A 14,552-nucleotide genomic window follows, 5' to 3' on the forward strand; every position below is an offset into this window, starting at 1 on the left:
CAGCTGCCAAAGAAGTCCTATAAAAATAAAATACGTTGCTGCTCCTAAGGATTTAGATGAAATGCCTCGTGTAAATTTCATGTCGTGTCATTTTCTAAGGCATGCCAAAGAATGAGACATACACATACATACAATCATGTAAAGGGGCTCTTTTTTTCTCTTTATTTATTTCGGGGTTTGGGTACTAGTTGTAGGTACATGTCAACCCCATTGTACCTTATACTATCTATTTTACATTTTAATTAAATTATCCTTTAAATTAATTTAATTATTAATTAATTATAATAATTAAATTAATTTAATGTAAAGGGGTAAAAATACTTTTAAACTTTTGAATATCTAGTTCTCTTTAAATAACGAAGTGTCTACAACTAGTCAAAAAAGCGCGCGTAGGCGGCGTAGCAAGACGCTGGTCGTTTTAATAATATAAAATGTAAATACAAGTTAACAGTCGCAATATAACTAAAACTGTTGTCTGTTAACGTTTATGTAAAACCAGTAGCCCAGTAGGTAGTCAGTTAGTCACCACCCACACACCTACCTACGAGTCTACGTTACGTAGGAAACAAACTGTCAGTACAAACATTAGTAACATCATAGCTAGTAGCTCAACATGATAACAATAACTATACCTCATGCTTTCAAAAGATTCTAAATGAGATACCTACTGCATACCCAAAGTATGATCGAATATAATTATGTCGCTTTTTAGCAATGAAAGTATGACAAAAGATATTACGATTACGATTAGATCTATGTGAGTATCTAATCATCGGTCCATTACTAATGATTGTGTAAATGTAGTAAGCGTGCTAGATACCTGGATTTAGATTCTTTTGGGCTAGTTAGATTTAAGTAACTAAGTAAGAATATCAAAAGTTAATTTAAGCTTACAAAAAAAAACAGACATTTAAAAACAGTTCCAAAACTTTAAATTTACTTAACGTACGAACGCAATGGGAGTGGTTAACTACGACCAATCCTTAAACTTTTAACGATAATAATCTGATAGAGCAGCAGTAGCAATTTGGCGAACTCTATCGGACTTAAAGTCTATTGCACTTTCACTTGGGGCCTCGTTTGTGATAAAAGCTACATTGAGAAAATTAAGCAATGTTTAAAACATTGTAAGTGACAGAAATTGTAAAAAATCTCTACTAAGAAGTTGCTAAATAAATACCTATCTAGATACCTACAAAAATGTACCTAAGAAGTATGGTTACAACCTTTTAAATATGAAACAATATCAAGTAATAAACGGTTACAAAACGATCATTACGTGTGTCTAGTGTGTGCTCGGAACGGTTCTGTTGATTTCGGGCCGGGCGCCATGTTGCATTGTGCGTTGTGTAATGTGTAACGGGCCGGCAAGTGCGGTTGGCACGCGGTGGCGCCTAGCCAGCCAGCGAGCCAGCGACCCACGGTCATTTATTTGTGACTTGTGACTCTATAAGCACAGAACTACTTGCGTATACAATTTATACATCACCAATCATTCGATCACGCCTTTACAAATATATCACTTTGCGTGCACCGTGTGAATTGCGAACATCTCTAATGAATCTAATGTCGCTATAGATATTCAGGTCATACATATTTTTAGTACTACTCCGGACTATACGTCAATGTTCTAATTCGTATTCCACGCCAAGTTTTGATAAACGCTTCACGTAATGAGAATGAAGTGCACCAATATGTAACAAATATACCGATAAATAAGTGTCACTTGCGAACGTCCTTCACAATCAATCTAATCTAATCATTTCCCCGAGGAAAAATAACTATACAAGTGTGTGACGCAAACGATGCTTTGTTGTTTGAATTCTTAAGCTGATAGTCAACACAAACAAATAAAATATACTGCAACACTTGAGTGTGTCATCCAACATGGCTTTATTCTACTGCAATACGTTGTAAGTAGACACTGAATATAGAGAGTAATGAGTACAACATCTACGTATACCTACTAAGAATACTATTTCTTACATATTCAAATTCAGTATTGTTTTTCTCGTTATATAAAAATCAGACTTGTATAATATAGCGTAGGTAAAGTTTGCATTCGCAAAAATATTAATCGGGGAAAAAGTTTGTCAGTAGGTAGGGTAATTAAGAAAGTATTCAGAAATACACTCAAGAGACCATGACACTAAACAAATATACCCATTACATAGCGATTATTTAGGTATTACACTTCTCACCTTACGTTTTCAATATTTTTATTTTAGCAGAATTGGCCCACAGGTCCCTCACACTGCCCCCACGCCCTCAGGCGGATGCAGATAACATTACGCTACGTTGACATCATTCAATACCTAAATTTTGCCGGCGAAACTGTAGCGTCCGCGATTCCTGCGCTCACTCAACGGACTCGAGATAACGTGGGAAAATTCCAATTACACAACGTCTTTAAGCTACGAGTAAATATTTAAATTATGTTTGCTTTACACTATTTTTGAAAAGTAAGCAGAATCTGTCTCCTTAATTTGCGTAGAGAATGTAGAGATACATATGCCCAACGTTATAAAAAGATGCAGCAAACAGATTAATAAGTTATCCCTATTTAACATGTACAAAATAAATTGCTCATTTATAACCTAAGAAGCAAAATATAATTCTACCGTTTTAATAAATCTCTGTGAGATGTTACACAGGCTTGTGTTCTTCAGTTTTCGCAAGTGAATCAAGTAGGAATATCTAAATTTTACTTTTAGGTACTCTACTAACAAAATTATAGATTTATGGGAAAGATTTTCGAGATTTAGTACAATGTACGGTATAGTAGTACGATGCACTAATCAACCCGATGTTTAACTATTAAATATTTATTATAAAGAGAAAAACCAGTTGGGTTTTTTTAAATAATTAATTGAAAATGAAAATGATTCAGCATATGTCACTTCCACATTTGACGAATCCAACTAAATCTCTACTTCGTAACCTTTTTACCAATTTTTTAATGTTTATGAAGGTACTAGCTAATAGGCTCTGAAAAGTATTAGGAATAATAATGTATAGTGCGTAAGTAGGTACGTACAAGCGTAGCTACTTTAACTTAAGTTCGTTAGCTGGTTTCGACGCGGCATGGGTCAGGCGACGTGGTTCGAGTGGTCGGTGAGAGGAAACCTGTTTGCTGGAGCCGCGCCCGGCCCGTGGTCCGTGGGCGTCTGCCGCACCTAACATGCGGAACTTAATAGCTATACCGTGGCTATACCCATATCTATTCCGATCAGGATAAAACATTTTTAATGGTTTCTCATCATATAGGGTTCCTTTTAAAACGCGTTAAGTGTATAGGTATTAGCGGCGTAATAATAGGCATCTATTCATGGAAGACGAATGAGTTATATACTTACCTGCTTATAATAAATGTAGCGGCAATAATACGAATTATGAGAAATGATTACCGTTGAAACATTAAGGAGGCGGAGTGCCTTCCCAAAATTAAAACTTACTACGGTGTCCTTGGTTTTTCACCGACATCGAAACAGGTTATGATTTTATTCAAAGCTTAGGTAGGTTCCATTTAAGTGTGAACAAAAAATAAGGTGCCAATAAAAGGACGGAAACCCATTGTTTGGTGTCATTTTGGACCAAAGAATTTAATAAAAAAACTGAGGGTCCCTTTTAAAGAGTCGACGGCGGGGAATACAATGAGCCCTTTGTGCGCGCAGGCGCCGAACGGTCTGGTGGCGCGGGCGCTCGGCCGCCGCCAAGTCTGGCGCGCCGCATTCGCTCCGGCGCGGTTGAGTCTCGCTCGCTCGTGGAATCGCAGAGGCGGCGGTTCATTCTTTGTCGTGCGTTTAAGTCCTTGCCTATCGAGATTCGAGCGGGACTTTGTATGAGTGTGCCGGCGTGTGTAGAGCGCTTTGTCACGCACTTCCATAATCCCAAGATGGCGGACGAAGGCGTGCGCGCCGGCATCTGCATACAATGCGCGCGTGCACCCTGCCCGGCGCCCGCCGCTTGCTCTGTTCTGTTAAGGATAACCGATTACAAAATTAATCCAGTAGCATTCTTATGCTACTGGATTAATTTTGATATCCAATAAATGAATCATTTTGTAACAACCCAAATACCTACGTACTTTTATATCTCTTTTTAACAATCTTGGTGGTCACTGTGGCTCTTGTACTATTGTAGTAAAACGGTAACTAAAATAAAAGTGCTTATTATAGTATTGCGATTGAAATCATTTTTTCAGGCCATATTTCTAACCGCTCCTTATATGGTAGGTAAACAGTCACACTGATCAGCAGCTTCATTGACCACTTTTATCTAGTGTTGTGGACCGTAGCAGTAGGAATAGGTACCACAGAATAAATCATAACAGATGAAAAGAAGCGAACTTCTTATAATTATATACCTATAATATTATCTTCTATTTATATTGACAATTTTATTTTGTTAGGAACGTATCTTAGTTAATAATTTCTCGCTTGATGTCTACAAGGTCCGCAAATCGCAATAGAGACACCGTGAAGTACCTATTATTTATGACAGGCAGGACACATAATGACTACATCCTTGATAAATTAAAATTCTACTCACATTTATTCAAGTTCTGATAAGAACTACATACTTGAGTCCTTATATAGACAATTGTAAGACATTTAAAGTTAGTTTTATCTATAAAGGAATTATATTTACGCAGTTATACACTTATGATACCTATGTACTACCTACTTGGGTGATATAGTATTGCAGTTGCGCTAATACATTAATCATACATCACGCCACCTCGTCTGTTTCTTAACATATAGATATTGTATACATGTATGTACTTGTATCACCGATTATGTGTAGGTGTGGGTAATGGTGTGTGTGTAGGCATTACACTGACGAAGCAAATGCTGGACATTCCTCGTGCTCAAGATACTGTCTATTTATTTATTGTAGGTATATAAAACCTCACTAAATATCTATGCATGCGTGTAATTTCAATACGACTACCTTTTTATAACCTTAGCTCTCCTTAACATCTTCGTACGAAGAAAACCAAAGTTTCTTAGTAAATGAAAGCTTATAACAAATGCGTGTGTACACATTATTTTAAAGTTTTCAAAAAGATCTTTTTCATAAAATATGACGGTAAAGCGGTATGTATAGCGGCATAGATACCGTTGTACGCACTCGAAAGGTGCGGGATTAGTAAAAAGCTCTCCCAGTAAACGCTCAAGATGAACCCCAGAAAATGTAGAGCCATGGTCATCCTCGGCTCTACATTTTCCTCTCGTTGGTCATCCTACATCTATGGTCATCCATAGATGTAGAGGTTTTGCAATTCTTTGCTGAAATAAAGTTTTCTAATTTAGCATTTTTTGAAAAGTTAACAAACATAGGTGCTTATATGCATTATACAGTATAGATTAACCCAAATGAACGTTTATTTAAGACATATTGAGAACAGTAGAGCCATTAGGTAGCTGTATCAAGATCAAGACACTGTCGCGATCCCGTCAAATATTGACCAAGACGACCTAAAGTGAATATCGTGACGAAAGCCTTTCATCAGTACCGATGCCAACCTTTTTTATTTTCGATGTACTTTCAACGTTGTGTAAATAGGTCGTATAGATTATCTACTGTCCGAATAGCTGTTTGTCTCGTTTTCCCTATTCTGCAATTCTTTATGTTGGTCGGTACCTACTTTTTGTACTTTATTGGTTTTTATAGTTTGCAACCTTTTTTCGTGACTGAGTACCAAGCCTGGCCGAAATCTGTCATTTGAGATAATTATACAATAATCTATAAAAACAGCATCATACTTATTCATTTAACTGAATATAAGCAAAAAGTTTAAAAAACGATTCTTTTTATTATCCTTGTAGTCATAGGTAACACTGAAATAACATTGTCTTCCAATTAGTAAACGTACCTACTAAGAATAATAACATGTAGGTGTTCCAAATTCTTTTTTTTTTCAAACCTTTTTTTCTGCGCAGGAGTCTTTTTCACATACTAATTGGAAACTTGTAGTGTAGCGGTGCCTCAGGGGTGTCATTCAAAACGCTGCGGCTGCTACTAATTTGACGGATGTCGCATCGTTTCCGCTAACAAAATATGCTTACTTTTTTTGCAAATTAGAAACAGATAAGTTATACAGATGTGTCGTTGATTTTTTCTGGTAACCAACCATATCAGAGTTCTCTACTCTCATCATACATTTATCGCATTATAAAAATAAATGCATGTAATCAAATCAATCAATGTAATATTCTCCAACCTATTAAAAATGTTAAATCTAGTGTTTAAGAACTTAAATACCTTTCTTAGATTGTATTATAGTATCGTCGGTACAAAGATACGATCCCTACACTCTATCGCAGAATAATTTAGTCGAATCGATAGCCGTGTAGCGCCATCTAGTGACGGAGATAATAAATTTAAAATACCTTTTTCTTTCGGAACCATTTTTAATTTCAAGATGGAGAATTTAGCCACTATTTACTCTCTATAAAATGACTATATTTTTTTACTTACAGCAGGACTGTATAGTTACACAGGTTGATAAATAGATATAAAAAATGCTTTATACACTCACAGCCCCACAGTAGGATTCCCTGTATCGTGGGTGCCATGGACACACACAGAGACAGTGTGTAACTGTCTCTGTGTGTGTCACACACCCAGACAGTCCAGACACCTAAATTCATCATTTACATTTCTGTCTGGCCGGGGATCGAACCCGGCACCCTCTGCGCGTCAGATCGGTATGGTGACCGCTCCGACACGCAGGTCGTAAAATAAATACATAGGTTTTTGTTTATTCAAATAACTATTTTCTAGAAATTAAAGACATTTACTGAACATGGTATCATTATTTATTATAAACTTACATATAAGTAACAATGCAAAGATTGACTTAAAATATAGTGCATAATGTATTTATATAACACCCCATACTTCTTCAAATGCTGAACATAGTTTTGCGCAGGTCAATGCAGCTGACAATGGGTAATTGCTTATCGAAATAACATCTTCAGAATAGTCCACCTCTATTTTACCATGAGCCATTGCTCCAACTACTAAAACTATTGGTTCATCTTTAGGAACCAAATCTCGACAAGTTTTAACCATTTTTGAACTAAAAGACATAGTGATTTTCTTTGCTCCAACTGGTAGATGTGATGTGATTGGATTCTTAATAACTTTCAATAATTTCATTGGGCCATCAGATGCTCGTATTGAAAATTTGTGTAGTAATTGTACTGTAAAAAGTAAGAATCATATTTTTTATACATTCAATAAAAATTTAAGCCTAAAATACTAATTACATCAAATATATTGCACATAAATAATGAACATTTGAATAAAACAAATTATTAAACAGAAAACAAACCCATTAATCCAGCAAATCGTTTAAAAGTCCTCGGTATCCTAGTTTGTGGGTTTATTTCTATAAGAACATTCTTTTCTGTGTGTATGTAGACCTGCAGTAGACCAGCGCGGTTGAGAGGAGAGTCCATTAACATGAGCAAAGACTGGTGTGTGATGTCTGGTCTGCAGGAGCCCGGGTCACGGTCATTCTTACGTAGCATGTTGGCATGGTCATCACAGTTTAGGAGTTCAAAACTATTTCCATTCTGAAATTATGAATAAGATTAATTAATTTAATTATTCTATTTCTAAGATATCACATTCTTAACATAACGGAACTATACTGATTGCATATTATTTGTACCACTTTTGTGAACGAGGATTAGACCAAAGATTAGGGAATATAATCACGACCTTCAGTTTCCTAACCGGCGGCCGTAGTGACCTTTTCGATATTGAATGTTTATTTACAACATACAAAAACTTACCTTTACTGTTTCTAACTGTGCCTTTTCTAGTATAACTATAAGACGCTTTTCCTGTTTCTTTATGTGTGAAGTTACTAGATGTCTGGGTATAGGATCATACTCAAATTCATCATTTTTAGCCTCGAGTTTTCTTTTCTTACCCATACTGGTATTTATAACCTAAAAACAATTTTTAGTTTCTTGCACGCTTGTACTTTTTTAAAGTCACGACTGATGTACGTATGTATGTTTTTAATACTATAGGAATTATTTGCTAGTTGTAATGGATATGTCTCTAATGTTTTTAAATACCAACACGTGGTAAAATTAAAACATAAATAAAGAACTACTCCAAATCTCAAACGTCAAAATTATAACTCAAAGTCAAAACTGACATCTATCTCATATCTATGATAATCTATTCTGTAATAATGGCAGTGCCAGATACGGCCTGAATGAAATAACTTGGTTCTATTGTCTATGGTAGTGTTTTTGTCAGCTTCATGAAAGTTGTTTAAATATTCCCATGTTCATTTAGCATTTATTTAAAATTACAATTTAAATAATTACGATTTTAAAATTTATAACTCACGGTATGTCGTTGTCATGTCATAAAATGAAGTTTTAAAAAATGTTATTTGTCAAATTTGACAAAGACTTTGACAGTCTTTGATTTTTGTCATAATAAAAAATCAATTCCTTTAATCTCCACTGGGTGTAATTTTGTAAATATTATTTTAGTTCTACTATACGTGCGTGAAAGTAAATCGTTTATTTAAAAAAATATATATAAATCTACTGGCCAAAAATTTCCTGACCCCTTATCGATGGCTAACGACAGAGAAGTCCTGCGAGAAATATGGGATGGTAAAATACCAATATGTTTCCAACTTGATCAGGAAGAGATAATGGAAATCCAACAACCAGATCCCTTTTATGTTATGGTGCCAAGACTTAGTTACTTTCCTCTCGTGACGGACAAGGTTATTGAATCTTTTATTTCTATTTTACGTTAGTTGAAATGTAAATTGAGTACATTGCAGATTTTATAATGAAACAAAATACTACAATATTTTCATAGTTCGTTTTTTAATACACGTGTTCTATAATTTGTTAAATAATATTGAATATTATTTTGTTTATATTTTTGCTAGATGAAAAGACATTTCCTAAGATACATATCTCAAGAAAATGCAGATAATGAGATGTGGCTAGACTACAATGGGCAGCCTCTGAAGTGGCACTGTCCTATAGGCTTCCTCTATGACTTGTACTGTGGTAATGACCCCCAGTTACCTTGGACTCTAACCGTGCACTTCACCAAATTCCCTGAGGATGTCTTGCTCCACTGTCCTAACAAGTAAGTTTATATTTTTTAGTAAAAACATTATCTAAACTAATAAATAATCCTTTATTTTGCATGTCAGAAACACATGATTGCCAGTATGATTGACATTCCAGTGGTATCCATACGGTAAGAAATTTAAGAATTGGAGCTTCTTACATTCCAACTACCTCACTACAGTTATCTGACTTTATTCTTATTCTAGTTCATGCCTGCAAATATAGCAAGTTTAGAATTATTATTCTGCCTTTTCTAAAGTGACTGATTTAAGATCAATTGTATTAAATTATTAATCCACGTAATCATTGATACCAATCCTTTGTTTGTTATAATTTAATTTTATATATTCAAGGGATGTCGTAGAAGCACACTACATGTCAACGGTAAAGGAGGCTGATGTCTTGAAGCACCGAGGACAAGTTATGTCCACCATGCAAAAGAAAGACCATAACCAACTATGGTTGGGGCTGCAAAATGGTATTGTATTAAATTGTGATAAAATAAACTTAAAATAACAAACAAAATCAACATAAAAAATCACTTTATTAACAATCCAGTTGTTTCTGTTTCAACATACAATTTCAATTGTATAGACATGGAATAAGGTTACATATAAAATATTTACACATTCATGCTAAGAAGTGCTTCATAAATGCTACTGAGATGAAATGCACATCCTTCTGATAGACATGTGATAGATACAAATAGGAAAGTTCTACCATCTGAATCAATAAGTACACATTTAATCTTGATTGCATCAAAACTAACCATTACATTAATAATTAATAAAAACTTTACAGACAAATTTGACCAGTTCTGGGCAATAAATAGGAGATTGATGGAGTCACATGGAGACAGTGAGGGTTTTAAACACATTCCAATCAGAATATACTCAGATGATGGTGTATGCAGCCAGCGTCTAGTCAGTCCTAAGAACAGTGATGGCAGTCGAAAGATTCTCCAACAACTAATATCTGATCTTTATCCAGATAAGCTTGAAGGTAGAGATTTTAATTTTTATATTAATAATAAATAGTCATATAACTATGTTTTAATGACCTCTTAATCTAGATAAAACGATGATTCAATTATGATGATAAAACAATGATGAATTTAAAACAAGTTTAATTATTAATAATGTGTAAAAATGTATTATGTATATTTTTGTTTTAGTGAAATTAAAAACCCATGGGATTGTGATACCTCCAGATACACCACTGCAATGGCTCTCTGAGCATATGAGTTATCCAGACAATTTCTTGCATTTATGTGTGTGCTAAAGTAAAATAGAAAATGTGATAACATTATGTAAGTTTACATTTTAATGGATATGCAAAACATTTGAGCATTTAGCATGAGTTAAAAATGCTTTACATGTACACTATTTATTATATTATTAATATAAAACACATTAAAACTTGAAATATGTTTTTTTATTTTATCACAAGACCTTTGAAGTAAATTGAAAAAGATTAAAAAAGGGGTTATTATTACATTGATCAAAATTTGTAGCAATTTAGGTTAAAAATATGTACAACGTAAGAAATAGAAACATTTTTAAAATAGTTTTATGCTGGGGTACATGATTAGTTGACTTAAAGTAAATATTATGGAAACATGAATTATAAAAGGAAACGACATATTAATGTGATTATTATTATGACCATGGCATTTATGGCACTTAAATTAAAAGCTGTCATTATAATAGTAACTGCCATAGAATATACTGCTAGTAAAGACCGCAAGGTCAAAAATATATTTTTTAAAAGTATATTTCCACTTGATATAATATTATATACATAGGTTTCAGTACCCTGATTTTAAAAATGAAATGACAATACATTATGGTACTATACCTTGATCAGTACATTTATGAGAACTAAAGTTACTGGTAAAATGATACCCCTTAACAAAATAGTTCAGGTACATTATAAATAATAAAATTCATCTCCTCGAGTTTGCTTTGAGCTTATTAATAAATTATCACAACATAACTTACACTAAGAGATTGTGATTATTTTACAATTCGGTTTTAGCCTTATACTTTTGTATAACATAAGGAATGTGTTTAGTAAATCGTTTACAGCCATTGTTTGCAAATATCGGTTGATCTTCAGTGGGGCCATATGTTATGACCGACATAGCATCTCTGAAATTTAGAAAATGAAAATTAGATAAAGTAGTTTCTTTTGTCAAAATAAAGTTAAATTGGTGTTAATAACAGTACAGCAAGTATTTCTTTAGATAGCTGTTAATAAAATTGAAAAGTGGTAGAGCGAGTATGGTTCGGTGAAAGGGGTTGTAATTGTATGTGATTGGCTCAAGGATGAACCTGTTCTAAATGGAATTGGTCACAAAACTCAAAAGTGTTCATGTGCAGCAGTGAATTACCATCAGGTAGACAGTAGACTCATTTGCTATACCAATATTTTTTTTACATATTTTATGTAAAAACACTAGTGTGATGATAATAATAAAGATATAAAAGTTATACATACGCCATCATTTCCTCTGAGGGATGGTACAAACCATGCGCACGAAACTCGGCCAGTGCACACATTTCAACATGGTGTTGCTCTAATGGCAAAAATGGTATGTAGTGGTCAATCAAATGCTGTGCAATTGTAGAAGATTTTTCAAAACCACCTAAAAATTGTTGCAAAGTTAATATGTTTATTAAACAGATACAACAAAATATCAATAAAACCATTGGAATAATTTTTTTTCATTTATGTTAGAATACAGTGTAAACTCTATATAACGACACTGAAGGGACTGTACATTTTATGGCGTTATAGAGAGTGGTCGTTAAATGGAGAGAAGAAAAATCAGAATTAGAAAAAGAAAAAGTTTATTTCAGTTTAATGTTAGTAGTTATGTACATAAAAAAGAATCTTATTTGAACGCTATTGCGTGTAGTCGGTTATTTTTGTCTGACGTCTTTTGCTGCACCAGTAATTTTGTTGTATTTTTTTAATTATTTTATTCATATCTTCTGATATTGAGGCATCTTGGTGACAAAGGAAGTATTTTTATGTATGCAGTATGCATGATGCCGACAGTCGAGTTTATTGCGGGCTAGGATAATAAAGCGACAAAAGAACGTACACAGGTTCTCAGTTTTTACTAATTTTAGCAACTTAAAAGGTACTTTTTACTAAAAGTAACTCAATTGTGGTCGTTATTGAGAGAGGGTGTAATGCTATGTAGAGTGTATCATTGTATGGAATACAAGCTAAACCAACTAAGCTAATTGTTTTCGACGCTTTAGAGAGTTTGTCGTTAAATCGAGTGACGTTACATGGAGTTTACACTGTATATGGTATATTAATTAACATATGGACTTTTTGTAAGGCAATTAGGCTTAATATTGTATTACAGCATTTATATAACTAAATATATAAATAATGTAAAGCTTTCAGAACACATTAACTAAATCAGATATTTGTATATACCTGTGTAGTATGAAGTTCTTCTAATAATTGGTTCAAAGTTATGAAATTCAACATCATTTCGTTTTACACCCTGACTGTATAGTTCCAAGAGGTTTGTTGATATCTCTTGTCCTCCAATATTTGATATGAAGATAAAAATACTGTCCCTGAAAATCAGATCAATACGCCTTTATATAAATATAAAATTATTGAGGCATTGACTGGTGGCCTTATTTTTGAATGATTTAACCAATTTATACAATATATTTTGTTTTGTTTCAAATACAAAATTTGGATCTTATAATTAATAATAATTCCAATAACTTTTTTTAGGTGTACTAATGTGATTAAAAATATAACATGTTTGTGTGATGAAGCAGCTAGTACATAAAAAATGTTATTTATTTTATTAATACGACAATTTGGAAATCAGATACTTACTATGAGTTAGCTTAAATAACACGAGTCTACTGATCAGCCATAGATATATTGCTAACTTACTGAGAGTTTCAAGCTAGCTAAAAGCTAGCCCTTCGAAGTTCAAACTACCTGATTTTTTTCACTATTATGTAAATAATGTCAATATGATGTAAATAAGTTGTACACCTAATTGTAAGCCTATTCACCATTCATAGTATAACAAGTTGAGATAAATAACATCGCCAATATGCTGCTGACCATCAAGTTACTAAGGACTTATAGAAAATACTCTTACCTGTAATCAACGCCGTCCACAGCATGGTGGTGATCAAGCATGGGCTTGATAGCATCCAGCACTGAAGGGCACATCTCGTGGATCTCATCAAATATAATCATAGATGTTGGACACTTTTTCACTATTCCATTGACCATTTCTATTAATTCTTTCTAAAAATAAAAATAAATCAAGCTTCTTTTAACTCGACAAAAAAGTATTGTAAAGTTTAGACAGCATTGCATGATTAAGAATTATATGAATGAAAATAAGAAATACTCAAATTACAAATTTATAAAAAAAATGTTAACATATATCTTCTATAACACAAAATTTCTCTGTATCAACCAAAATATGTTAAGCATCTTTTATATTTAAATTATCACATATGTTAAAGAATATAACTTAAACTACCAAAAATATAAAATAAATAGATTATACCCAAAAATTACTAACAATAAATAACATTTTCATTTAAATTACATTCTTACTTTAGTTTTGTGTATATCAGTGCAATCAAAGTCCTTCTTGCCCATGAATACTTTCACATACTTGCTTTGCATACCATTCTTATAGAGAGCATCAGCAATCATTGTGGCTGCATAATTTTTGCCGACCCCAGACCACCCATGTAAACTTATTACAAGGGCTTTTCTGTTTTTCTTTGTTTCATCATAGAGAGCTTCTTTATGAGCACTTAGTATATTGATCAATTCATTGACCAAAGGCTGCCCAAACATCTTTTGCGAAAAAGATTGTTTTAGTTCTGCAACAAAAGAGATAGTCACAGAGACCCAAAGATTTACAATTCTAAATAGATAATAGATCCAAAATCCTTTAAAATAATCATTAAAAGCAACAGAAAAGTCTTACTTGCTAAATCATAGGGCACATATCTCTCATTACAACATTCCATATATCGGCACACTGTGTTTGATTTAAAGCTGTCCCAGCCAAACCATCCGCTAGCTACAACTGCTGACCCTATCAATGACGCCGTTATCAGTTCACAAGAAGAGTAATTAATACTTAGCAAGGCCAACAGAAGAACAATGTTGTATCGAAATTTTAAACACTTCATAATGAATAATACAAAGCTCTTTAAACTCGGTTTTCTGAAACTATCTGATTACTAGTGAAGTACTTTATACGAAACAATACAAAATTTCGTTAAATTAATGAATATACGTGTATTCAATTCAAATAAAATATAGCGAAAAATTGCACATTCCACCACAAGTAACTCCAATTCTCCATGTAATAAACGTCAAAGTCATTGTCAGTAAATAACC

General features: G+C 33.4%; 3 protein-coding genes across 3 annotated transcripts; 1 reads left to right on the forward strand and 2 right to left on the reverse strand.

Annotated features, from left to right (window-relative positions):
• Positions 1-6,801: 6,801 nt before the first annotated feature.
• On the reverse strand, positions 6,802-8,162 carry Nep1 (protein). The gene is made up of 3 exons (XM_073078991.1): positions 7,809-8,162; positions 7,343-7,586; positions 6,802-7,211 (listed from the first exon to the last, which is right to left on the reverse strand). The coding sequence occupies exons 1-3, from the start codon at positions 7,950-7,952 to the stop codon at positions 6,889-6,891; spliced, it is 711 nt and encodes a 236-aa protein (XP_072935092.1). The 5' UTR covers positions 7,953-8,162; the 3' UTR covers positions 6,802-6,888.
• A 305-nt stretch (positions 8,163-8,467) lies between these two features.
• On the forward strand, positions 8,468-10,556 carry Atg5 (autophagy protein 5). The gene is made up of 5 exons (XM_073078994.1): positions 8,468-8,770; positions 8,942-9,147; positions 9,485-9,609; positions 9,933-10,133; positions 10,306-10,556. Exons 1-5 carry the CDS (start codon positions 8,615-8,617, stop codon positions 10,410-10,412), a joined length of 795 nt encoding a protein of 264 aa, XP_072935095.1. The 5' UTR covers positions 8,468-8,614; the 3' UTR covers positions 10,413-10,556.
• Torsin (torsin family member) lies at positions 9,657-14,546 on the reverse strand. Its single transcript, XM_073078993.1, has 6 exons — positions 14,134-14,546; positions 13,752-14,026; positions 13,282-13,433; positions 12,588-12,733; positions 11,631-11,778; positions 9,657-11,281 (listed from the first exon to the last, which is right to left on the reverse strand). The coding sequence occupies exons 1-6, from the start codon at positions 14,339-14,341 to the stop codon at positions 11,152-11,154; spliced, it is 1,059 nt and encodes a 352-aa protein (XP_072935094.1). The 5' UTR covers positions 14,342-14,546; the 3' UTR covers positions 9,657-11,151.
• Between the last annotated feature and the right edge of the window lie 6 nt (positions 14,547-14,552).

The sequence above is a fragment of the Epargyreus clarus genome, unplaced genomic scaffold (assembly GCF_041222505.1).
Source record: "Epargyreus clarus isolate Ecla_fem2 unplaced genomic scaffold, WU_Ecla_fem_2.2 ptg000014l, whole genome shotgun sequence".
Lineage (NCBI taxonomy): Eukaryota > Metazoa > Arthropoda > Insecta > Lepidoptera > Hesperiidae > Epargyreus > Epargyreus clarus.